We start from the raw sequence: 27,190 nt of genomic DNA on the forward strand, positions 1-27,190 counted from the left end.
CCATCTGAAAGTCGGACGTTAACTATATCGGAGATCATTCTATAGGTCTATTAAATAAGAAAAATAATAATGTGCATGCATGATCCGAAAGTCGGAAAGAAAACGATGTCGGAAATCATCTTGTAGGCCTATTATAGAGCTAAATAAATTTAGTTTTACTAAATGGGCAATTCCACGGTAACGGAATGTAACATGTATGTTTAAATTTTCAAAAACAAAATTTTGGGCAGAAAATCATGTCTTTTGAAAAAAATCATTACTGAGTAGTAAACATAATTCAATATAACTGCAATACGCATCAAATTAAAGATATTGTTCTACTCTATCACTTCATACCAAATTTGTAATATATTGTGGCACCAGTGTTTTTGGAGATATTAACTATTTTCACCATTTGGAATTTGCTCTCTCTCATACGGAATTGCCCATATACCTTCAGACGACATAGCATGTGTATAGCAGTTAGGCCCTAGATAGGTCTACTTAATAAAAAAAAATATTAATGTGCATGAACCATCTGAAAGTCAGAAGTATTATTTCTGAAATCATCTTTTAGGTAGGGCCTATAGGCCTATTAAATAAAAGAATTAATGTGCATTCATGCATGATCCGAAAGTCGGAACGAAAACGATGTCGGAAATCATCTTGTAGGCCTATTATTTTGCACAAAAATAGCTAAATAGTTAACTAAATATATACCTTCAGACGGCGGAATAGTGGGCAAGTGGCATAATTTCTGTGCATAATTTACCCAGCAGGTGCTGGCCGGTAAATGCATGATTTTACTTTCCGATTTAGAAAGTAGGCCAAACAATCGGAATGGATTTTAAAAACACGGAAAAGGGTATTAAATGAAAAAGCTAATTTAATTACCATTTTTGGTTTAAAATAATATTATTAATCAGAGAAACTTTTTTGTGGTAGCAAATTGTCAAATTCCATGACTTTCCATGACTTTCAAGAGATTTTCTGAATTCCATGACTTTGCAGGCCTGGAAAATGAAAAATCAAAGTTCCATGACCCATACGAACCCTGCTTTGCTCTCACAAAACGTGTTACGTTTTTATTGTAGGCCCATGGGCCCGAGTATATGCTTCGATCGTTTATTGATAAATCATGAATGAATCCCACCTCTAGATCCCTGACTTGAAGTTAAACCTTGTCTAAAATAACACTACCAACATGCCAATATCGGTTGTGAGAGCCGGCGAGTTATGCTAGGGTCGGCTACCCGTGTCAATGCCGAGTAGGCCTACCAACCAAAAATAAATGACAAGTCAGGCCCAAGGCCTAGCATACCAGGCCTAAAAATGAGCATCAATATAATTGTAGGTCTAAATGCTCAAAAATTATGGTCCTATAACACATTCAAGATGTTAACAAAAAATATTTCCTGGCACTCCGGCCATATTCAAGGTTATAGGTCAACACAGGGGTCAAATTTCAAAGTTGCTCAAATCTGGTTAACAAACACACCAAATTATTCCTCTCATTGCAAGGATTCAGAAAAAGTATAGTTTGACCTACCTGCGATTTACCATTCTTGAGTTATAAGCAAAAAGGTCAAATTTTGAGCGGTGGTCAGTTTTTTTGGCCACACAGGGGCCAAAAATTAAAAACGCTCCGATTTCAACGCAAATGGTCTCATATTGCTCGTCATGCAAAAGCAAGTCAAAAAGGAATTGTTTGCACTGTCTAAATGCTTCGTTATTGACAAAATTGGCCATAAAGGTCAATCCCCCATTACAGCCTATTGACCACAACCTATGTTGTGACGTTTCCTAGGTAACGAAACATCCTACATGGTTACAACTATTCCTTATTTGACTTATTGTTACATAACAAGCAATTTGAGACCAATTTCGCTTTAAATTGGAGCATTTTTAATTTTGGCCCCTGTGTACCAAAAAACTGACCACTGCCCAAAATTTGACCTTTTTGCTTATAACTCAAGAACGGTATGTCGCAGGTAGGTCAAACTATACTTTTTCTGAATCCTTGCAATGAGAGGAATAATTTGATGTGCTTGTTAATGAGATTTGAGCAACTTTGAAATTTGACCCCTGTGTTGACCTATAACCTTGAATATGGCCGGAGTGCCGGGAAATATTTTTTGTTAACATCTTGAATGTGTTATAGGACCATAAAAGGAAGCTAAAAAAGTTGGTTTGGTAGAGTCCTGGGGGGGATGCACATTAAAGCCTGGTAGATACCTGACTAAAAGTCTTTGTTAAAATACCCAATCACTATTGTCAAATCATGCAGAACCCTGTGTTCAAATAGTTAATTTCCAATCTTAATTATCCTTTATAAAGAACTGCCAGAGAACAATAATAATACCCCGCTACACAACACTGAACTGTTCCACAGCATGCTGAAATAATACAGACACATTTCTTAATTTGTTATAAAAACAGGAACAATTGCAAAATTGCAAAAAAAACATTGCCAGCATCATAAAATTGGGATATCAAAACTAATCACACACACATCCCCCACCCACAAATCAAGGTGTATGTATGTAGGGAATTTCCCACTGTACAATGAATTTCCCAGAGGTTAATTCTCAGTAGTTACTACCTATTACAGTATACCAATAGAAATGGCAACCAGCCAAATTACACTTACTGTTGAACTTTCTATTGTATATCGGGTGGAGTGCCTATTATGGTTGACGGTACACCTGACTGCACAGAACACGGAACAATGAAGAAAAAAAGTGCAGCGTTAACCATACTAGTGTATAAATTATTGCTGCCAGTAATGTAGTTTCTTATCTGGCTGCTGAAATATAGGACAAGAAATGTTAATAATTGTGTATGCTTCAATGGGTGGTATGAGGAACAATTGGTACTAAGTAAGCAAAACATCTATAACAGTGTAGGTCACACGGTGCAATAAGGAGCTTGTGGTAAGTACCAGTATAACTATATTTGATATTTTATCTGTTTTTTAGCTGTACTATAATTGGTTGTTGTTACGTGGAGATTAGTGATAATTGGCAACAACTTCAGAACATGTGTCAAGATATAGGGCAAGAAAATATCATGTGGCTATATGCAGTCAGATGTCAGCTTGAAGTAGTGATAGGATTTGAATTGTTTTTGATATGGGTAAAATGGGCTATTTCAGTTTAAATCCATACATCATACTCTAACATAGGGAGTGTGAATTTCAAATGGGATTACCAGAATAGGTGATTCCATTTGAAATTTACAACCCCTGTGTGGGAGATTAAGATCATGTCTTCTGTAGAGGTTGTATGGATTTCAACTGAAAAAGCCCAATGTATACAAATGTTACAGTGACTGAAACTCAATTTCCAGATGAATAGTTTTCTTGTGATTTAATATGGACTTGTTACCCAGTTGTCTGCTATGACAAGGGGCTGCTTAAAACCTGGCTTAAAACAGGTGAATGAGAAATAGTGGCAGCTAGCCCCAGGATTTTTATGGGAGAGGATAAAGTGAATCTGGGGTGGGCAAAAATCAGAAAATGTGCATAACATATTAATTACATTTTTTGCTCAAAATACTTTGATTTTCAGTGATTTTTTCTGATGGGAGAAAGCTATGTTTTTTGGTTTTTGTTTTGTTTTTTTTGGGGAGGGGGTTAACTCCCCCACTGGTAAGAAAATACACAGGGCTTGCTGATAGGGGTGGGACACTAATTAGGTTAAATAATAATGATATCCTAATATTTCAGTTTGTTTGATTTGATTACAGAGTGAAGGATAACATACAGTCATCATGGAAGCCTTATTTATTACAATGTTCTTGATTTTGTCATGTGTTTCTGTGGAAGTGTGCTCTCAAGACCCATTGGATCCAGCTGATATGTGCCTCACTTTAGTAGGTAAGGTGGACCGTCCCATAAGTGTGTGTGTGGGGGTGGGGTTTCAGTACATTTTTTTGGGGTGGGTTTGCTCCTGGTGGTACTGGAAATGGTGGGTCTTTGGGGGCTGATGACGTATCATAAAAAGGGGGTCTTTCAGATCTTCAAACTGTCAAAATCACTGGTCTTTCTTGTCTTTTCTGGTTGGAAATCTAAAATATCAAATCTGGGGGTCTTTCAGCACTCTGTTGTGATAAATGTCAGGGGTCTTTTGGGGCTTGGGGCTTTCCAGGGAAGCCTACATGATGTATTTTTGGCATTTTACATTTGATTGTTCTCTCAATGCCATAGTTCTAAAACTAATGATATTCAACACAAGTCGCTGACTTACATGTACATGACTTGAGGGCAATCATCCAGGAGTAATGTAACATTACCTGCAATAAGTGGTATGGTGGAGGTGGGGGAGTAGCTGGCACTGTTTGCACAATGGGCTATTTTCAAATGGGGCTTCCTGAATTGGCAACTCCATATGAAATCTACACCCCTTGTTTGGAAAATTAAGGTCATGTTTTCCATAGGGGGTAATGGATTTCAACTGGAATAGCCCAATAGCTTCCAGCATTCAATCACCAAGCAGATTGTCCCCCAATCACTGCAATTGATAACTTTCCTGTTTTCCTTGCTCTTTCTTCTTTCTTTTTTTTCTCTCTTTTCCCCCTTTTTTTTTGTCTCCTTTCCCCTTTTCTTTTTATTTGTCTTCCTGATTTTCTCTTTCATTTTTGTCTGCCCCTTGCCCCCCCCCCACCCCCACCCCCAACCCTAGCTGACTACACTACTGCACAGGTACTTAAATGAAATCAAAGTTTCCCTGCATGCCCACGTTTTTCCTCACAATGGTCCACTATTTTACCCTCAATGCGCAACACATAAACATGGCATATTCTGGTCTCTTTTTAGTCTTGTACTTGTTTGTTCACATTTGAATTTTATTTATAATTTACCAATACGATGGAATCCTTATCCAATCTAATCCTATGCATCTTACCTTTACATAGATTGTGGTGTCAAAGATGTAACCCCTGATGCCCTCTCTGGACTCACTGAAGAACAAAGGTTTCGACTTCTACCTTCTACTGAAGGCAGCACTGAGCTTTTTGTTGGTGCCCTGCAGGAATTTCTTAGGATTGACCCAGACTGTAGCACAGATCCATGGATTGTGGTAAGTTATTTATTGTATGTAAGTAGGGGTATATGTGCCTTGGATTTTTAAATACATAGATTGAACAGTTCTGTGCCTGTGCCCTCTACGCGTGCTTGGATTCAGCTGACGCAGATACAGTGTTTGAGCCACACATCACTCATCTGAGCGTACGGAGCGCTCAACTTGTCAACTCTTACGCGCAACTTCCTTGTGTACGCTTGCACTATTTTAGAGGTTGCCACCTCACCCCGCACTAATCGTAGACTCTCATGAGCAACAGGCCTACATTACGTGGTATGGTGTGTGCTCTGTGTACACCTTTTTGTAAACACTGGCAAACAAGGACACATCAGAAATCTGTGTAATTGTAATTGTAGTTGGTGTCGATAGATGGCAAATAACATAAAACACATTGTAAATCATGTCTGCGAGTGTGTGTGGGTAAACTAATTGCCATCAAATGAGCATGTTCTCACAACAAATGGCCCCATATCCATCCACAGATGTTCATGCATGCTGTTTTTTTCACAAGCAATGGGCTAGAACAAAAAAGTTTCAGAAATATTTGTTAGAAAGCTATACACTAGGCAAGTTTTCTTTTGAGACATGCATTTTGCATATGATATTTGGCCTACCTTTCTTCTACTTCAAAGCCTTTTTTTCTGATACCAATTTTTTTAATGTCACATAACTTCACTTATACAATATTTTTGCATTCAGTCAACCTAGAAAGTTGTGGTCTTTTGTTTGTGCCTCAAAGGCCAAAGTAAATGATTCTTGTACAGTATTACTGATGCTACTGTCATTGCAAATGATAGCTTTCCAATGATTTTTTGCTTCAAATTTCACTATTTCAGGTGACACTGACCTTTTGGGTACTTAGTGTGAGGGTCATCAGTATTCTTCTTTTTTTGACCAATATCTCCACTAATTCATGTGAGATTTTAAAACTTTTCAAGTCTTTAAAAAATAGCAAAGCATTCGGGCCTGATGGTATAACATCCACCATGCTTAAGCATACTACAGCCCAGATTGCATTTCCTCTTTCATTGCTTGTTAGTATTTTCCTTCATGAGGGTAAAATCCCTGATGACTGGGAAAAGAGCTAATGATGTCCCATTACACAAATCTGGTAATATTTGTAGCATTGAAAATTATAGACCGATAGCTTTGTGCTCCATGGTTCGCAAACTGTTGGAAAGGGTTGTTACAGGGAATGTTGTTGAGTATATGTACAAAAGAAGGCTCATCTCTCCTCAACAGCAGTTTTATATCCGGATTTTATATCCGGTTGCTCTTGTACCACTCTCCTGACTACGGTTTGCTATCACTGGTCATAAATTCTTAATAAACGATCGCCACCTGATGTTGACGTCATCTTTCTTGACTGGAATAAGGCCTTTGATAAGGTCAGTCATTCTATTCTTTTAAGAAAGCTTCATCTGTATGGCATCTGTGGTCCACTTTGGCATTGGATCTCCTCCTTTCTTATAGATTGTTACAAGTGTGTGACTGTGTTCAGTTCAGAGGGGCATCCTCTGAGTGGGTCCCTGTTAAATTGGGGGTCCCACAAAAGTCTGTGCTTGGTTCTCTCTTGTTTAATCTTTTTGTTTTAGATCTTCCCGGTTCAGTCTCCTCTTCTTCAATATACAGATGAGACGCTCCTTTATAGGTCTTTTTACTCAGAAGATGACATCAACATCATTCAAAATGATTTTAATGAAATTGTTAGCTGGTGCAATATTAATACCCAGACAAATGAGACATGTCATGAGGTTATCCAGAAGGAATGTTGCTGGTCAACAGGTCCCATCATATATCATTAAACCCATTAATGTAGTCCAGAGTTATAAATACCTTGTCATTTTAATTTCCTCCAATATGAAATGGGTGATCATGTCATGTATGTTCAGGGTGAGTAAAAAAAGTGCAATAGAGAAAAGAATCCATTTTATTTAAGAACCGAGTTGAACCTTTTAGGTTTTTAAACATTTTATAAATGATATATCCATTAGTGACCTTGTGTGAAAAAATCAAGGAATTAGCATTTGCTGTTTTGTTTTTATGACACATTTTATAGCGATACCCAATTTTAATGTTTGTCCAAGTGACATCTAAAATTTGAATGTCAGCTCATTCTGTGAAAGGTAGATTTGGAACAACTGCTATTTTCTTAACCTCATTGGCATTGAAATAAAATGGAGCACCCAAAGTGTTATTGCCCTTGGTCTTGTTTAAGAAGAAGAAACATTATTTGTTGTTATTTTCATTTTACCTTTACTTTAAAGATGTTTATTCTCTATCAAAAATACAAATTAAATGAGGCAGATTTTTTTTTTTCAAAATGTCAAAAATGAAATGCTGCAAAATTGAAGTGGAGTGAATTATAAAATATCCAGTAAGTTGGACAGATTGGGATTAAAATACTGGAGTTGGAGTCGATTGAGGTATGAAGGACTTAAAGTGATGTTAGAAAGTTTGTTTGAACAGAAAAAAGAAATTAAAATAGTGCAAAAATTAACCTTATTTAATTTAAAGTCAATTTTCAGAGCTGGTGCCTTTATCGTGCATTGTGTGCTCTCATTCAAAATACATGGTACCTCATGGACAAATAATGAAATTCTTGGTCATACTTGGGTCATCAGGGGTCATCCAGGAGTCATCTGAGGTCAAATTCAGTCTGCCCTTGAGGCTTGAAACTTTGGGTACCACATCGCTCCCTTTGGTGGAGGCATCACGGTCGACGCTGTGCGTCGAAAATCGCGACATCTGAGAACCACCATCCATCTAGTTCTGTGTTGTTTTTGCAGAGCTTTTAGGTTTAGCCACTCTAAAATTGCCACTGTAAAAGTGACTTTTGTTACTCTTTCTGCTCCCTGCCACAAGCTCTATTAGTCTTGTTGCTGAACCATGAAATGGTCTCAGCCTATATGAGTGTATGTTACTAGCTTACTAGCTAACTGACTAACCATTTGGTCTGAAATGGACATATCTCTAAATGCCACGAAGGTATGACTCCATGAGGTGTGCCATATGAAAGAGGAAAACATAAAGAATATAATACAAATATTTCCAAATGTCAGAGGTCATCCAGGGGTCAAAAAAGGTCATTTTAACCGAAAATGCTCCGATTGAGCTTAAATTTAAATGCAATGATCCTTATGACATTCTTAACATTTAAAAAATATTTTAAAATTCATTTAAGGTCATTAAGGGGCCATAAAGGGGTCAAAGGTCAAGTTTTTCAAAATGCTCCAATTGAGCTGAAATTTATATGCAATGATCCTTATGACATTCTAAACATTTTAAAAATATTTTAAAATTCATTTAAGGTCATGCCATAAAGGGGTCAAATGTCAAGTTTTTCAAACTGCTCTAATTGAGCTGAAATTTATATGCAATGATCCTTATGACATTCTAAACATTTTAAAAACATTTTAATATTCATTTAAGGTCATTAAGGGGTCATAAAGGGGTCAAAGGTCAAGTTTTCCAAATGTCTGATTGAGCTGAAATTTAAACGCAATGATCCTTATGACATTCTAAACATGTTGAAAATATTTTAAAATTCATTTAAGGTCATTAAGGGCCATTACAGACTCCGGGTGACAGTGGTATAGGCCTACCACAATATACTGTCGAAGCCACATGGTTCAGCTATGGTGCGGTTATCGCTCTAGTTTTTTATGTTTTGCACACCAAGGGAGTCTTTGATTCCTCATCATGGACTTGAGTCTTGCCTTTTATGAAAGTCATGGTTAATTGCTGATCAATTCTCCATGAAAAATTTATATGCTTTTAATTAAATCTATTGTGCAATCATTGTAAACACAGCCAAAAAAGAAAGTCTCCAGTAGTTCCATCCCCATTTAATCAGATTCTGATGAGTTTATGGCAAAATAATTTATATAATAATTTTCTATACAATCTCCTTCAAGATTGATACCAAATTTGATATCAAAAGTTTAATCATCGTGAGCATGGGAACCGTTCTTTGGAAATTCGTGCAATTTTTAAAATGACATAGGGAGTTGCATCACGCGGCGGAGCTAGCGTGTGTGCCAAGAAGTATGTCGCCTGAATAGGCTGGCAGGTTAATCGATAAAGCGTGATTGTTTGTGACTGCGGGAATTTCAAATGGGGTATAACATGCCGGGTTGTATGTGTAGCTGTTACACACATTTCGGCGTTGTTGTAAAGTTCTTTACCGGGAGATTTATTGAGTTCAAGTTCTAAACAGTTTGTGCAGACTTCAAAATAAGTAATGAGACAGATTTTTTTCGATACGTTTTCTTGTAAGCATCATGAACATAAAATATGAAATTATCAGCAATCACACAACATTATCTGCAATGGCATCTTTTACGACATTATAAAAAAAGTATTTTTTACATCTACACATCTACACGCATCTGAAAGGTCTAAATTCATTGTCATTAAAGGTTTACCCATGCATGTCAAAATGCAAATCAAATACCCCGCTCTTTTAATTGTGCGCAGGCAAGCATGGCAAGTGTATAATGATTCCTGTACGGGTTGCTTCGGGCCACATAATAAACTGATACCATGCATTGACTTTTGCGTGGTCAATTCGTAATTTGTCATTTTTAAAATTGCATGAATTTCCAAACAACGGTTCCTTTGCTCATGATGATTAAACTTTTGATATCAAATTTGGTATCAATCTTCGAAGGAAAGTGTATAGAAAATTATTATATAAATTATTTTGCCATAAACTCATCAGAATCTGATTAAATGGGGATGGAACTACTGGAGACTTTCTTTTTTGGCTGTGTTTATATGCTTTTGTTGTATGTTTGATGTGTTTATCTGGCAAATAAAATGATATGAAAAGAAAACCTATGAATACAATATAATATATGTTAATGCCAGATACAATACTCACTGCCTTCTTATAAAATGACCATTTTACAGAGATCAGCAAGAATAGAAAGCTGCACAGATGACCTAGATGGTGGTTTACCATGCACAGTTTTTGCTGCATCCGATCCAGTGAGTATATTCATTCTTAAGGATGGAAACTGGAATTAAGGAAACTTTGGGGCCTCATAACTTTTTGGCCCACATTTTTGCGGGCACCATAACAAAAAAAATCCTGGAGTAAAAATAGTTTTTTATTAATTTTGAAAAAGTAGATATAAATATCGAGGACCCGTATTTTCATTCTTTTTAAATTTTGACCAAAAATTGTAGAAAAATGCTCCATTTTGCAAAAAAAATTATTAAAAAGCCTGATTTTAAAAGGGTTTTTCTAACGTAAAGTTCCCAAAGGCTGCAAATTTGGTGGGATGGTGTGTAACTTGATATAACGTTTTTGAGTAAAAAGTAATATGTTCCAAATACCATTGCCATGACGATGGCTGCCATCTTGTTTTTTTGTTGTTGTTTTTTGAAGGAAAGTTGCATGCAGGATTTCTCGGTAACGAATTGGCTGATTTTGATGGATTTTTGTTCTTTTGCCTTTAAACAAAAATTTAACGTTTGATCTACCCTTTCCAACAGTTTGCCAACCATGGAGCAAAAGCTATCGGTCTATAGTTTTCAAAACCATGCACTGGAGCAATAAAACTCAAAAGTTTGGAAACATATTGATTTAATAGTAGGCCTCAATTTATAATAGAAAACAGAACATGAAAAATCGGACCAAATTCTGATTGCATTCTAAGTCAAAAAAAGTGCACAAATTTGAGAGGTGGGAGGGGTTACCTAAAAAAGCACTTTTTTGTTGTTAAAAAATCGCAATGATGAATTTAAAGGTGGCAAGCGACAGCAAACTCTGAATCAACTTCAGCAGAAGCATGAGAAATTTTCAACTCAACCCTTTTTTCTGCACAGGTCTTCTGGACTGCTCAAAAACCACAGGCAGACCATCAGTAGCCCACCCCTGTTCTAAATTGATTCTCGGTACATAATATTAATTTAACTTCCCCCCAAAGATGTTATTTTTCTTAATATCACTTTGTCTGGATTTCTAAAGTTAAAAAAAATGAAATGCAGTAATGCTGTTCTCAAAAACTATATGTTTATCTACGTTACAGACACTTTTTTGTGATAATTACATCCGTACTGTGGAAAAGACAAGTGGTGAACTTTTGGTGTGTGGAACAAGGAACACTTACACTAGATGCTATAGTTTTCCTGATACAGTAAGTTACATTGTAGCTGATTGGTTAAGTTATTTGGAATCTGTAATTAAGGAGCTCTATCATTGCTTTTTCTTTTCTTTTTTTTTTTTTCTTTTTTTTTTTTTTTTTTTTTTTTTTTTTTTTTATAAATTTTGGATTTATAAAGCGCCTTTCTCCGGATCTTAGAGGACTCAAAGCGCTGTAATTTCGCTGCAATGATGAATCATCACAATCAGATCGCATCAACTAGGTTGCTGCCGAGCACGCACACCTATCCGCATTTAGATTGTAACATCCACCAATTTTCTGTGCAGCTCCCCAAATTCCATTGGGTGAAGGAAGTTTTGATAACCAAACAACTAATCACCGATTTTTTTGTTACAGGAGGAAACCGGAGATCCTGGAGAAAACCTGCGAGAGCGAGCATGGAATCGGGATAAACCAAGTGCACATGAGTCCTTGGGCGCGCCGGGCTTGAACCCGGGACCTCAGTGGTGCAAAGCGAGGAATTACCGCTGCGCTTAACTCGCCTCCCTTTTTTCAATGTGTTAATTTGTTTTAGTCAAGTAAAAACCATATTTATTGATTTGTTATCATGCAAATTTCAGCTCATTTTAATGCTTAATTAAGGGATGGGGTATGAACATTTGGACAGTATTTATTGTGGGACATAATGAGCACATCAGACATATCGAATTGCATTCTGAATACGAAGAATGTCCTTCTGATATCAAATAATTTTGATTTTTGAAATTCGCAATGTAATATTATATTTTATGCGTGGTTTATTTCACGAGGGCAGCTTTTAGCTGCCCGAGCGAAGTAAACCACACAGACGCGCCTGATGCGAGTTGTTAAATGGTGATGAAAAACGGTGAAGCATGATTGAATCCCTTTCAACAACGAACAGAAGCTAAAGATTGTATAATTCACATGTTTATTTCGTTAGGAATGTCAGTTAATCATTGCCACCTAGCCTTACAAAAACTTCAATGATTTCTCTGTTGATATCAACAATAAAACTGCAAAATAAAACTGCAATGTTTAGCCCCTACCTGAAAAATACTAAATTCAACTTGTAAAAAGCTTGCATATGCACACAGGTTCCAGGCATGACAAATTCACGCTCTCTCACGTAACACATAGTCTCGCTCGTGTTCGTGTATACGCTACAGTAAAAGTGTGGATTCATCACGGATTAACAACGGTTGGCTCCTGTACAAAGGTATAGGAGGAGGTGTTGACCAGTTATTCAACTGTAGACGTTTCAAAGTCTACCAGACCTCTTTTTCAGCACTGATCATGATTGTTGTGACAATCATCTGGCAGAGGTTTTAGATGATATAACATTCCTACACTTACCCAGCACAGCATCCCAATCTACAGTTAACAAATCAGCTATCACAGACTATGTGCTGGAAAAAGATCACATCATAGATTGGGATTAGGCTAAGGTATCAGGCAAAGAGACAGATACAGTCATTGTATAAAAGAGGCAGTGGAAATCAGAAAGCAAGGGATCACCTTGAACAGAGACAAGGGGCAATATAATCTCGGTCACATATTTGACAATCTCCTGAAGAAAACGCCAACTGGCAACCATATTGCAGAGGAACCAGCATCCTCTGAGGTAAACATCATCAACCCTGTTGAAAAAGTGGTCTGGTAGACTTTGAAATGTCCAAAGTGAAGCGGTGACAGAACGATTTTGAAAGTGGGGGCCAGTCAGTGGTGGATGTAGAAAATGTAAATAATGGCCCCGAAGCAGTCATTGCATCGGGCTTGCGTGTTTTGTGTGTTGATTAGTTTTCATATTTTTGTTTTTTTATTTATTACTATTTTGTGACATTCTGTATTTTCATTTTCTTTTTTCAGTGTGATATTACTGATCAGGATGCTGTTGATGCTGGCCGTTTACCATTTAATGGAGGCACATGTGCAAGTGAACAATCATACAATGGTTTTATGACTCATGTATCTGCACGTAATTGGGCACAAAACAGTACCATGGCAATACTTGGTAAGCTAGCCCTGTATTTTTGTAAATCACAAGGGGTGGGATAAAAGTGCAATATGTCTTTGAAAATATGTGATTTTGAGCCTGAGTCTTTTTTTTTTTGTCACAAATTTGGTTTACAATATCCCTTCTTATTGATAGGAAAATTCTTGTTGCGTAGCTCAAAGACAATATTGTTCAAGGTTGCACCACAGTGTTACAGGAACAAAGTTGCTCCAAAAACAATAGCAAACAAGCTTAAACTATAAATTAGCCCCCGATAGAGGACAGGGCCTAATGAGGGAAATTATGGGGTAAAAAAGTTGAAAGTATGAAATGGATGATGGGCCGTCTCTAAGTATGTGTATGGGTGATGGGCTGTCGATAACACAATCTCATTTTCATTATCGACAGCCCATCACCCTTAAGATTACTCTAACCCTAACCATAACTCACTAACCCTAATACTATCTCTAACTCTAACCCACTAATCCTAACCCTAATAATCCTATCCCACTAACCTTAATCCACTAACCCTAACCCACTAACCCTAACCTTTTACCACTAACCCTGCTCCTAACCTACTAACCCTAACCCTATTCCACTAACCCTAACCCTAATCCTAACCCACTATCCCTAACTGTTATGTAACATTGACCAACAGTAACCTTAATGTAACACTGCCCAACAGCAACTTTAATGTAAAACAGGCCGCTATTAACTGCCGTATATTCAGTCTCATATAGTCTGATTACGAGTATGGATTCAGTAGCATACAGTCTGAATATTAGAGAGACTAGGTTGTTTATTTAGTTGGTGTGAACAAAAACGTAGTAAAAAGTGGTAAGTATGTATTATTACACCTCATACATATTCATGAGAGAATGACACCAATTCATTGGTCAATCGCAACTTGACACAAACCAAGTAGATTGACCTATCACCAGTATGACCTATCTTACCTGACGATAGTTTTCCCCCCTATTCGCGATATCATCATCCTCAGAGACAAAAGTTCGTACTCACTTTCGCAATTGTGTTTTTCGATCCGCGAAGGTGGGACTTTATAATTTATATTGTATCACGGTCCTCCCTACGATAATATGGGAATTGACAAATTTGTTATAGCAACAACTAAAATGGCAGTGTCCACGGAACGGAAAGTGCTTCGCTGTCCGAAGCAGATATTACCAAAATTAATTCAGTAAACTAAAAGGATGCTCGAAACACATTGTGAAAGCTGAAAAGGGAATTGCATATGTACAGATCCGAAGCTTTAATAACTTCAACTAGGCATAATAAAAGGTATGCTGTGCATATAGCATGCATGCATGATTGACCATAACATTTAAGTGGGCCTAGCGCCTATTTTCTTATTAAATGTTAATGAATTGAAGTCATTCTCTCATAAATATGTATATGGGGTGTAATAAAACAAATACTACAAGGTATTTTCAGGGAAACTATTTTTCCCTTGGTACTGGCTACAGGCCTACCACCCTCGCCCTTCGGGTTTGGGGTGGTGTAGGCTGTGGTAGTTCCCCCTATTTCCCTTCAAACCATGTCGTATTTGTATACTACTTGTACGTATCAGCTTCTCATATCAAAATGCAGGAGCAATAAAACTCCAAATTTGGAAACGCTTTGTTTTAATGTTTTAGGCCATAAGATAGAAAAACAGCATTTAATTTTCAAATTTCAGCTTCTTTTGTTGCTCAAATTTATGTGTTTCCTTTTATTTTCAGCCCAGTTTATATTACCCCGTTTCAGCTTTTTTAGAGCATTTTCAGCTTCATTTTTTTAAACCATTTTCAACTTTTTTTTTACTTAAGGACAGTTTCAGGTCAGGTCTTTAAAATAAATTATCTAAACTAACTGCTTTCTCTCCATATAGATAATGGTGGTCAGCCGACATTGTTCATCGGTTCATATCAGGAACCATCAGCTCTATCAGATGCATTTATCGGGTCGGTGTTATTAGGCACATTAGGCATTGGAGGCAATCCTTTCACATTTTCCTTAGAAAATTCAGATCTAGATGCCAAGCATGTTAATAGTAAGTATATGAGTTAAAGCCATATCATAACATTTGCTGAGGAGGATGCCCTCAATATTTTTCAGAATTCTGTTTTTTACACGATTGTTATATGTACTTTAGTAAACTAACATACCCTTCAAAAATCAAGACTTGAGGTGCTGTAGTTTTGTCAAAATCCGAGATATTGAATAAACCGTCTTATTACGGTGGAAATATTAGTCGAACTCGTACATGATGTGCATAACACAGTTATGTACATGGCGTGCGGGCAGTCATCAAAGAACCGACACAACTCGCATTCAAATGAGTGGCTTGCATTGGCGACATATGCGCTGGTATTAAATAGTAATTTTCTTTGTATTGCCTTGTCTGTTTGGGCCCAAATTAAAAGAGGACATATATCTGACAGTGAAAACTAACATTTTATACTACAAAAATACAATTCTATTTCTTATGGAAATATTATAATATGGCCTTAATTGAGATCAATACATGGAACCTGGGTTATTTCTACCAAAAGGTTCTCACAAGGTAATATGCTTATTTATTGCATAACAATAGAATACAGCTCAGGGTTAATCCATCGACTCGTTATTGCATTTTACAATACACATATTGTATGGAATTGCAGCCAAAATTGATTTTAAAAGGAAAAATCCGAGGGGACAAATCTAGGATCCACAAATTAGTTTGAACTAATCTATTTTTATTAACACATTTATTATGTTTTGTTTGTTTGTTTGTTTGTTTGTTTGTTTGTTTGTTTGTTTGTTTGTTTGTTTGTTTGTTTGTTTATTTATTTTTTTATTTTATTTTATTTTATTTTTATTTTATTTTTAAATTTCTTATTTATTGTTTTATTTATTGTTTTATTTATTTATTTATTGTTTTATTTATTTATTTATTGTTTTATTGTTTTGGGATATATTTGTTTATTTTGATTTTACTGCTTAAGGATTGCTTTAGGATTCAGCATGGAACACAAATCAGGATGGAATTGGGACAGCCATGAGTATTAAAACACTCTTTTCAAAACTGCCTGTAATAAACAGGTATGGGGCCAATGACTTGCACCAGAAGGGAATACTCTATAACCACTGAGCCACGCTCTCCCATTAATTGATGGGATGAAGTTTTCTTTATCATGGAACAAAGCTAGATTATAGAGAGATTGTTAAAGAAAATTGAGAAATTGGTGGTTCTTTTCATGATGAAAACAGCAGAGAGAGATTGAATAAAAGATGTAATATTCTGGGTTGCTTGATTTAAATCTTGTTGATTTATAATGCGATTTAACTTGCTATTTAAATCACATGATTTTTGATAAATGTAAGTTAATTTCTTAAATTAATTGTTTCACTTCATTCCTAATGCTTCTGCAACTTTTGGATACAATTAAAATGCATTTATGAAATCATTTTAACTGGTACTGAAAAAAAATTTCTTTGACATTTTCACATGTAAGCACATGTTTTGATTTTTTATAAATAAAGGTCACGGTTTTCAAGGAACCAAAAGTCTTAAATAATAGTTTAGTACAGTATATTTTATTCGCACACATATCGTGGCCCTCAGGCCAAATAACAAGTGGTTTACAATATTAAAAACAATTAAACATTAAAAAATACAGTATCAATATTAACAAAGAAAAATACAGCAACTGCTGTTGATAGAAAATAAAATATTGCACTTATTCAAGACATCATTAAAAAACATTATGAATACACACCATTAAAAGGCTAAAATTGGCTCAATATTACCAGATTTAAAAAGTCAGAAAATTTCAGGGCATTTAGTTATTCAATAAATTGATAAAGTATGGAATAGCGCTGTTTTTGAAACGATCGGTCCTTGCATAAAGTTAAAAGATTTGATTTGCATTGCGAAGGACCCTGCCATGACTCTCCAATCTGGTAGGAGGGATGAGATCTTTTGTTCGAATAGAAGCAGAAAGCTCTTCGGCCAACTTACGACAATGGTCCGCCCTCCTATCAGCTAGAGAGTCTAGCTGGCACAGATTAAGAGCGTTATCATAACCATCATACAAATTGCCCAGAACTATTTTGCAAGCTCTTTTTTGCAGCTGCTCCAAAGTATGATCTTGAGTTGTGGTGAATGAGGAATGCCAAACTACATCCGTGTATTCAAGTAATGGTCGTACACATCCTTTGTAAACTGAACATAATTCCTGGGTATTAAAACCAAACCTTTTTAAAATTCTAAGCATATAAAACTGACAATTGGTTTTGGACACAATTTCAGCAATGTTTCTATCCCATTTGAGGTTGTCCTGCATCCAAATACCCAAAAGTTTTGCCTCAGAAACAAAGTAGAGAGGAATGTCATTGATTTTGATAACATGGTGTATTCCTCTTAAGGTTGAGTCTGAACCCTGAATTATGGAAACTTTAAGGCCTCATAACTTCTAAATTGTTGGTCTAAAGTATATAAAAGTATACATATTTAGAATGGCAAAGACTTGATAAGTTCATCTGTGAGGTCAAATTTGGGCCAAAATGGCACTTTTGGCCCAAAATCCCAAAAATAATGGTTTTGACCCACTTCTTTTTCGTGCATCGTAACAAAAAAATTCTTGGGCCAAATTTATCTTTTCTTAATTTTTAAAAACTAGATCAAAATATCTAGGACACGTTTTTTCATTTTTTTGAATTTTGACCAATTTCACCAAAAACATTTGAAATTTGGGCCAAAATCTGGCTTTTTATGATTTTTTGAAAAATCAGCATTTTTAGCCATTTTGGGCTAAATTTCTCAAAGTTGGTCGAAATTCAAAAAATGAAAAACGGGTCCTAGATATTTTGATCTAGTTTTTAAAAATAAAAAAAAAAAATTTTTGGCCAGAGAATTTTTTTGTTACGATGCACGAAAAAGAAGTGGGCCAAAAACCGTTATTTTTAGGGATTTTAAATAAAAGTGCCATTTTGGCCCAAATTTGACCTCACAGATGAACTTATCAAGTCTTTGCCATTCTAAATATGTATACTTTTATATACTTTGGACCAACAATTTAGAAGTTATGAGCGCCGAAAGTTTCCATATTTCCAGGGTTCAGACCAACCTTAAAGCAGACCTGCAGGGCTTGACATTTCAAAGGGTTAAGTTTCAGATTATTATTGGCAGACCATTCACTGAATTCATCCAAAACATCTTGAATTTGGCTGGATTTGGGATGGATACAGTTCTCAACAATTGTTAAATCATCAACATATTTCCAACATTTTGTTTTGGGCACACTACTTGATACAGCATCATTGATTATAATCTGAAAGCCTGTTGGGCCTAGTTTTGTACCTTGTGGGAGACCTCCATTGACAGTTTTGTAATCAGAAAGAACATGTTTATAACGAACACACTGTTGTCTGTTGCTGACAAAGTCAGACAACCATGGCACAATAGACTCGCGGACTCCCATATGGATAAATGTCTCCATAAGCAGAGTATGGTCGATCAAGTCAAATGCTTTTGAGAAATCTGTGAGTACCACTGTGCCAACTTTGCTGGCCTTGTCAGCGCCATGATGAAGAAAGTGAAGCATGCCAATTAAAAAATGTGAGCTTGACGTACCTTTGACATTACCAAACTGGTGGTGGTCAATTTTATGACTTACATCTTCTAAAACCTACTTGGATATAAAACCCTCCCCGATTTTTGCAAAGCAGTTATTAGTAAGTGAAACAGTACGTAGCTTCTCAATGCTTGGTGGGTTTGTTTTTGGTATTGGAACTACAATGGCCTTCATCCATTGAGAAGGGACTACTCCCTCAATGAGGGAGGTGTTCAAAACCTCTGTTAAGGGAACACTAAGCTCATAGGCAAATTCTTTAACCAACCTTGGAGGGATGCCATCTGGCCATGGCTTTACTCCAATTTAATGGTTTAAAAAAAATGGCTTCAAATGAACTTTGGCCTCAGTATATGACCTTGAATACCACCAATAAGGACGGACATTGCAAAAACAGTATGCATCACAGTGGAGACATAAAAATCGGCAACCCTGGAATATTCATTTTCCTATTTAACAAAAATAATACAAAGGTTGGTTTTCAAGTTTATATATTCATTTCTAATTTCTGACCTGTGTTACTTTTTCAGGAGCCAACTTTGTTGGTCGGCCATTTGAATACTCAATGCGTGGAAGTGATTATGTCTTATTTTTCTTTCGAGAGGATGCCACAGAACATATTAACCAAGGAAAAATTGTCTACCCTCGTGTCGCTAGGGTTTGTAAGGTAGGAGATCCATATCAATATGGGTTTAATTTCTCTAGTCAACAGTAGACTGCGGAACTCAGTCCTCAATGATAGTCAGTCACTTATCTTTTGGTCGTTATATGACTATCATTTAAGGACTGAGTTCTTACCATACATCTTCCGAGGTGCAGTTTCAGACAATAGCTTGGAATTATTGGGGCAGAGGTTATCTTTTGAATTCTTTCATGACCACTGAAGCATAGTCAAGCCTGTCAAGGACACTCGGCATGAATTGAAAGACCATGACACTCGCCACAAAAGAATGTCAAAGTGTCATGTACACCAATTTGGTGTACTTCCGCGCCTCGGAAAATGATGTTTAAGGTTTAGGACTAAGTCAACAGCTCGTTTTGTTTGATGAAAACACTGATGTTGCGACCAAAACCTTTGGGTCGCCCCCTACCTTCATCTTTGCCGTGTAATGTTCTTGGCACTCTTCAGAGGACCCTACTTTCTATTCCAGAAAAATACAGCACCTATTTTTTGGGATTAAAAAATATTAGCAAGTTCTGCCAAAATTAAACATAGCTCAATTGGAGATAACAGAAAATGATCACCATTTTACTAATATCTTGAAAAAAAGAGCCAAAGCATGCATTTTTGGCATATTTTCTGACAATTGAGTGGGTACAGTCAACATTTGGAGTCAAATATTTGAAAGGTCATTTCAGGGTCATCTAAGGTCACCCAGGGTTCATCTGAGGTCAAATTACTAAACACTGCCGTATGGGCATGAAACTTGGTTGTACAGTCAACATTTAGAGCCAAATTTTTGGTTTTGGAAGGTCATTTCAGAGTCATCCCAGGTCACCTAGGGGTCATCTGAGGTCAAATTACTAAAAACTGCCGTATAGGCATGAAACGTGGTGGGTACAGTCAATATTTAGAGTCAAATCTTTGGAAGTTCATTTCAGGATCATCTGAGGTCAAATTTCAAAAAAACTTGTATGGACATGAAACTTGGTGGGTACAGTCAACATTTAGAGCCAAATTTTTGGAAGGTCATTTCAGGGTCACCACAGGTTCATTTACTTCTACCGAAAGTAATCGCGAAAACAGGCGGTTGCGAAAGAAGGCAAGACTCATGGTTTAAAATAAGTGACAAATGTAGCAATTCTGATGGCGTAAAATCCTTGAAACCCTATTGCAACCAAATAATAGGTCGTAAAATAGCATTATTTAAGACTTTTGGTTACAATTTGGTCTCGAATGAACAGTTTAAATCCTATTGAAACAAAACTTCGGTCATAGCTGCACTATGGGAACCCTCATCTATTGGTAGTGTTCAAGTTCATATACTGAGGTCAAAGGTCATTTGAGGTAAACTTGTAAAATACCATTATTTAAGATATTTGGTATTATTTTTCCCAATTTAAATTGTTCCATGGTGGAGGCATCCCAGTAGACGTCTTGCGTCAAAAATTGTGATGTATACTAGATTCCTTATTGGTCCTGTGTCGCAACCTGGGGTACCTTTGTGTTACATAGTAAAAAAATGAAATGTTTCAAACATTTTACCTACACGTCTCATTTGAAGTGGTTCATCCTCCTGAGCATTTTGACACCTTTTTTATGGAAATTGGTTAAAAAATGAGATAGTGCGGGCAAAAACAATCACAAAGTAGGTGGGATTTAACCCCACCTCTTTTTTCCACATTTACAATCATTCTGAGCAAGTATTAGCCTTTTGAATGACCTTCTGTATTTATTTACTTGGTTTAGATGTCTGGGAGTTCATTTAGACATTTTTTACTAAGTTTTTAATGGGGGTTTTAGATCATATTTACGATACAAATCCCTCCTAATCCTCCTCCTAATCCTCAACTACCCTTGGCACATTTCATGCCAAATGTCATAAGAAAATAATTAAAAATTATTTTAAAACAGGATAAAAACATGAGTAATATAGAATAAAATTAGCCTCAATTTAAGTCCTAATTGAATTTTCTAAGTGAAGGAATACTCACTTAGCGACACTGTTTAGAAGCCCAAGCTGCACATCAAAATGTAACAAAACCACCTTTTTGGGTATCCCAGTATATGACACAGGATCTAATTATATTTTCTTTACTCTGAATCTCTAATTTTATCTGCAGAATGACGTAGGTCTTGATAGTGGCGATTGGGGAAGCTACCTCAAAGCTCAATTAAACTGTTCTCGTCCTGCGTCTGTGCCTAAATATTATAATGAACTCGGTAAGTAATACAGGGTGGCCCAGAAGTAAGCATAATTTGTAACAGTATTTTTGATTTAAAAATATCTTGCAGTTACATAAAATATTAAGAGGCTGGGCAATAATCATGAGCCAGGAAGGTAACATTTCCATACAGCGTGCAAAAAACTGCTTGCCCCTCCTCTTGACCCTTCCCCCAACCTTTACCCCTCCCCTTTGCACATGCCTTGCAAGTTTTTGGGATCCCAATTTAATTTACAAACCTTAAATGGTCTTCATATATATATATATATATATAGCGAGTGCAGCAAGTAGAAATATTTGCATATTTTAATGTCAATTGTCACATTGCTGTACAGTGCTTCATTTAGAGTTTATAAGTTAAGTCAAATGTCAACAACATATTGCATATCAGATTTTCAAAATGCTTGAATTCTACCAAACCTTGCTTCAAATAACCCCAGAACTAAGCATCCTAGAATACTGTGATAATTGATGCCGGCATATGACTTTTCCTTGAAGGTGCTAAATGCAGCTTAGAGGTTACTAAATGCAGCTTGGAACACATCCTTCTAATAATGAAGATAAAGTGATGATTTCTATCTGGTTTTTTTTCAGAGGATGTTTTTGCCACTACAGTTGGAGCTGAGACTTATTTTTATGCTGCGTTTACTACCCCATTGTAAGTAACTGATTGATTATCAAGAATGCATGGCGTGGGCTCCATTTCTATCCATTATCAGTGGCTCTGGAACCATTGGGGCCCAGCCCCCAATAATTTGGTATCTATGGGCAAGTACCATAGGCCGTCCCATAATTTGGGTCAGGCACCATTGCCCCCCCCCCCATATTTAAAATCTTCTGGAGCCTATGGTTATGATTCTTTTTAAGTTCCAAAATCCATCCCAAGTTCAATATGATAATCAATCCTTAAAGTGGGTTTACAATCAATCTTACGTATTTAGATTTATAACAGATTCCCATTATAAACTTCTGATGAATAAGGAAAATGTTTTATCTTGATGAATTACTTGGGATACATTAAAGTCATAATATACAATCATATCCGGGTTCATGGTGTAGATTTTCACACATTCTTACACCTCAATGGCAGCCGTAGCTGGGTCCCCCTTAGGTCTATCCCACCTAAAGTGTGAAATGATGTTGCCTTGGCTGGGATATTAAACTACATTCCATCGCCTGTGTTACACCTAGACAAAAGAATGATGAAAGTTTACAACATCAATTTTTAAGCAGATTTAATCCACCCAATTGGGCAGTAACAACACCAGTTTGGTGCAGACGGTATCCAGTAATGGCCGTCTGAATTCTGACTATCACTTGGCTCGTTAGATTGGTCTATAATGACGCTCCCTTATCAAAAAAATCCTGTCAGATCTGGTGTGAGGTTTGTTCTTATGTTAAAGTATTTTTTAAACAAAAGACTGATTATGTAAAAGTTGTGATATGTCTTCCCTTATTACCCAAAAAAGCAGAATTTGCTCAAATTAATTGTGACACGGTGGGGGGTATAAAAGAAATATCACCCAGATAACCTCAGAATCAAGTTGTGCACCCCTCCCTTTGCTCCAAATCCCATCAAAATGAAATTCTACCAACATTGAAACTACTCTGTAGACTAGAAATGATTAATTTTTTATTACTTTTTTGATTAACTTTTGTGTCCCCATGAAAGTACCTTGTCCCTAATTACCACCTGCCTCCAAATGGTGAAACTATTGTTTATAATGTAAGAGGTTACTTAAATCAAAAACTCTAATTAAATAAACAATTAAATTTACTTGTTGTTGTTACAGGTTGGCTGCTCATGAGTCAGCTGTGTGCATATACACTTTGACTGAAATTGATGATGTTTTTCAGACAAGTGCATACCTGGCACAACAAACCTCTACGTCCCTCTTTACTACCACCACTTGTACTTCATGTGATGCTGATTCTCGGCCTCAGCCAGGAAGAGATGTAAGTATGGTTCCATGTCCCTGTTTACTACTACTAAGCCATGACCAGATTCTGCTCTCAATTCAATCAATTCAATAGTTCACCAAAAACTCATTCATTCAACATGTGACTGTGTACTAAATTTGTTTGTTGCATATATTATATGTAGTTTAAGTTGTAGATTAAGATTCTGTACAGCGCATCAGGGTCATTGATGGAATGAGCTTTATAAGCATGCCATTCATTCATTCATACATTAATCCAGTGCCAATTTCATCTCATTTTATTTGTTATTTTATCTTTACAGTGCTCCTACTCAAGTTCTTTATATGACAGTGATGACAGAACTTTTATACGAAACAGTCCCCTTATGAATCAGACAGTCAATAATTACAACTACTTAAACCCAGGCCATGAGAGTGATCACCCACTTTTCTATTCTACCGGTGTTCGGTTTTCTCGCATCGTTGTTTGTAATCACGGATCTCTTGCAGAAAATGTCATATTTGTTGGAACAGGTTTGTGCTTTATACCCATTAAGTGAATAAGAGGCTGTGCAATAATTATGAGCCGGAGGTTAAAATTTCAAAATGGTGTGCCAAAAAATGCTTTCCCCCTTCTCGGCCTGCCAAAAATTGTTTCCCCCCTCTCTCGGCCTGCTAATAAATATTTACCACCCCCCCCCCTTTGCATATGCCAAATTTTGGGGATCCCAATTTGCAAACCTTTTAAAAATGGTCTAGATATATATTGAGAGAGCAGGAAAATTTGCATATTTATGCTTTTCGGTACTATTTTCATTAGTCTTTTAGAATCTACCAAGAAACATTGACAACGTAAAGAAAGCAGTAAGTTTAAAAAGCCCCCACCTTGGCTCACTTTTTGAAACTTGGTCCCATTTGTAAAAGGTACCGATTAAAAACATAATCATATTGGCAACTTAAAACATTTCCAGAATATGTATCTTTAATGCACCGATGCGATATTAATTTGTAAGCATACTGGAATGACCAGAAAGGTTATTATCTTGTTCTTGCATGGTAAGCCATTATCCTATATATGTTTTGTTTTATAATATTAATTTCATGATAAATGATTGAATTAAGCAAATAAACGAATGTTGGAAACGTTGTATTTTGTTGAAAATTAAATTAAAACACGGATTTGCTGTTGATGTTCAAAATGGGACCAAGTTTCAAAAGGTGAGCCGAGATGGGGGGCTTTTTAAACTTGCTGCTTTCTTTACATTGTCAATGTTTGTTTGGGAGATTTCCTTTCTTTTTATGAATGTAGCCAAGCAGCTCCAAGCGTGGAAAGTTATCAGGTTGACAAGTTGGAACTGGGAAATACGCGTATATGTAGCTAGGCTTTAGGCTTATACTACAGAAGCATCTAACGGCCACAACATGGCAAGATAATTATTTTTAATGTTTGTGGTTTTTTGTAGCCCTGCGGGGCAATCTAGCTGAATATCCCTATTGAGCAGCGGTTGTTGGCAGTCTTTTGCGGTTTGTGGTTTTAATTTCCCTCATTCTTCAAGCCTTGCCCTCTATCGGGGGCTAATTTATAGCTTAAACTTGTAGGATAACCATACTTCACAGTGTGTGATTCTTCATAGCCCTGCGGGGCAATCTAGTTGGATATCCCTATTGAGCGGTGGTTGTTGGTGGTCTTTCACGGTTTGTGGTTTTAGTTTGTTGGATATCCATATTTCGCGGTTTTATGATTCTTTATAGGCCTGCGGGGCAATCTAGTTGGATATTCAAATTTCACGGTTTGTGGTTCTTTGTAGCCTCTAGTTGGATATCCCTATTGAGCGGCGGTTGTTGGCGTTCTTTAACAGTTCTTCAAGCCCTGGCTAATTTGTAGTTTAAGCTTGTTAGATATCCATATTTTGCGGTTGTGGTTTTTTTTTTTTTTTTTTTTTTTTTTGAAGTTTTTATTCCCTGTTCTTGGAACTGGTGGAGGGAGAAAAAACATACACAATGGGCCACCAGTTCCCAACGATCATGAATTAAAACATAATATTATAGTCAAAATTTTTAAGAACAGGTACAAAGGACAATCACAAAAGAGACAAAGACGATGGACAAAGAGAACGTTCACTCTTACAAACAAAACACAAGCACCAGTCTTGTGTCAAACAAGTGCACACATTACTTGGTTACACCCATCTTGATCCTGCCATAATCAGTTTGAAAAAAAAATTGAAGAAAAGGACAACAATTTAAGATGCTTCAAGATCAATGGTCCATTTTTTGAAATGGAGCCGCAGTTTGCCTTTACTTTCAGCAATTTTATACTCAATTTTCTGCTTTAATTTGACCATATTCAGAAAAGCATTGAAACTAAGGTTAGTCTGTTTAAATCTGCACTTATGAATGTAAAATTTAAGGCACAGAAAAAGGAAATTAATACACAGGTCATGTTCTGAGGTATCCCTGATACCAAACATTTTATCAAATTTGAAAATGTAAAAGAATCCCCAGTGACACTGTTGATATAAAAACAAAGTTCATCCCACATGGGAGACACATTCTTGCATTAAAATAAATGCAAAATTGTTTCGGGCAATTTTCATTGGGTGAATCCACCCTACCAATTCTGTGAAGAAAATTATTTGTACAAATTGCCCTATGAAAAACTTTAAAATAAAAAGATCGTAACTGGGTTTCAATAGTACATTTAAAATTGCTACTATGCACACAGTTCCATTCAATTTCATCGAACACATCGAGACAATCAACCCATTTGTTTTCAGCTTCAACAGTGGCTTGGTTCCTAAGAGTTGAGTAGGCATGTTTTGAAACCTTCTCTGCATCTAAAAGCGAAGCAGAAATAGTATCAAAAATGTTTTCTTGAATGTTCTTAGGGTTCTGGAACCAATCCAAATAAATCCCATTCATTAAATAATTGTATTTTCTCCTGTCTTTAATGGAAATATCAAATTCTAAAAACTAAAATGTGACCCATATAAAGATCTGAAATGCAATGGATCCCTTTTTCATCCCAAGTAGGGTAAAAGAAAAACTTTTTTGTTTTTAACCGAACATCTTTATTCCACCAAATTGGGTCCTGGAGATGGAAATCGGACCAGTTTAATTTTTCCTTCATCTTGCATTTGTATAAATACCATAATTTGATAGTCTCAATTAGCTGACAATTTGACAGGGTATTTAAAACACAATCTGGAGCATCTGCCTTCAACAAGACAGTATAATCTGGATAAAAAGAAGATAAAACAGAAAATTCAAGGGATTTCAAAAAACTAGAATAATTAGGATCAAGCAGCTGCTTAACCCACACGAATTTTTGAGCCTGTGAGAACACAAGAAGGTCAATCATCCGAAGACCACCATTATCATAATCATTACACATGACATCCCTCTTAACTCTGTCATTCCCTCCATTCCAAATGAATTTATAAAACATACTATTCAGTTTCTTGAAAACACTTTTTGGAATGTTTATACAAAGAACAGAGAGATACAAGAGCTGGGGTAACAACAGGGATTTTACAACTGTAACTTTGCCCAAGAGAGATAAATATCTACTCCTCCAGCAATT

At 36.3% G+C, this 27,190-nt stretch overlaps 1 protein-coding gene across 1 annotated transcript in view; it reads left to right on the forward strand.

Moving 5' to 3' along the window:
- The first annotated feature begins 2,588 nt into the window (after positions 1–2,588).
- Positions 2,589–27,190, forward strand: part of LOC140158775 (semaphorin-2A-like) — a 42,118-nt gene continuing 17,516 nt past the window's right edge. The window contains exons 1-12 of the mRNA XM_072181987.1: positions 2,589–2,912; positions 3,727–3,856; positions 4,894–5,057; positions 9,975–10,052; positions 11,099–11,206; positions 13,061–13,205; positions 15,076–15,237; positions 19,333–19,469; positions 21,587–21,686; positions 22,283–22,346; positions 23,482–23,644; positions 23,931–24,141. Of these exons, the coding sequence (XP_072038088.1) occupies positions 3,751–3,856; positions 4,894–5,057; positions 9,975–10,052; positions 11,099–11,206; positions 13,061–13,205; positions 15,076–15,237; positions 19,333–19,469; positions 21,587–21,686; positions 22,283–22,346; positions 23,482–23,644; positions 23,931–24,141 (1,438 nt within the window). The 5' untranslated portion in view covers positions 2,589–2,912; positions 3,727–3,750. The remainder of the gene's footprint in view (positions 2,913–3,726; positions 3,857–4,893; positions 5,058–9,974; positions 10,053–11,098; positions 11,207–13,060; positions 13,206–15,075; positions 15,238–19,332; positions 19,470–21,586; positions 21,687–22,282; positions 22,347–23,481; positions 23,645–23,930; positions 24,142–27,190) is intronic.

Source organism: Amphiura filiformis, chromosome 8, assembly GCF_039555335.1.
Source record: "Amphiura filiformis chromosome 8, Afil_fr2py, whole genome shotgun sequence".
NCBI classification, from domain to species: Eukaryota; Metazoa; Echinodermata; class Ophiuroidea; order Amphilepidida; family Amphiuridae; genus Amphiura; species Amphiura filiformis.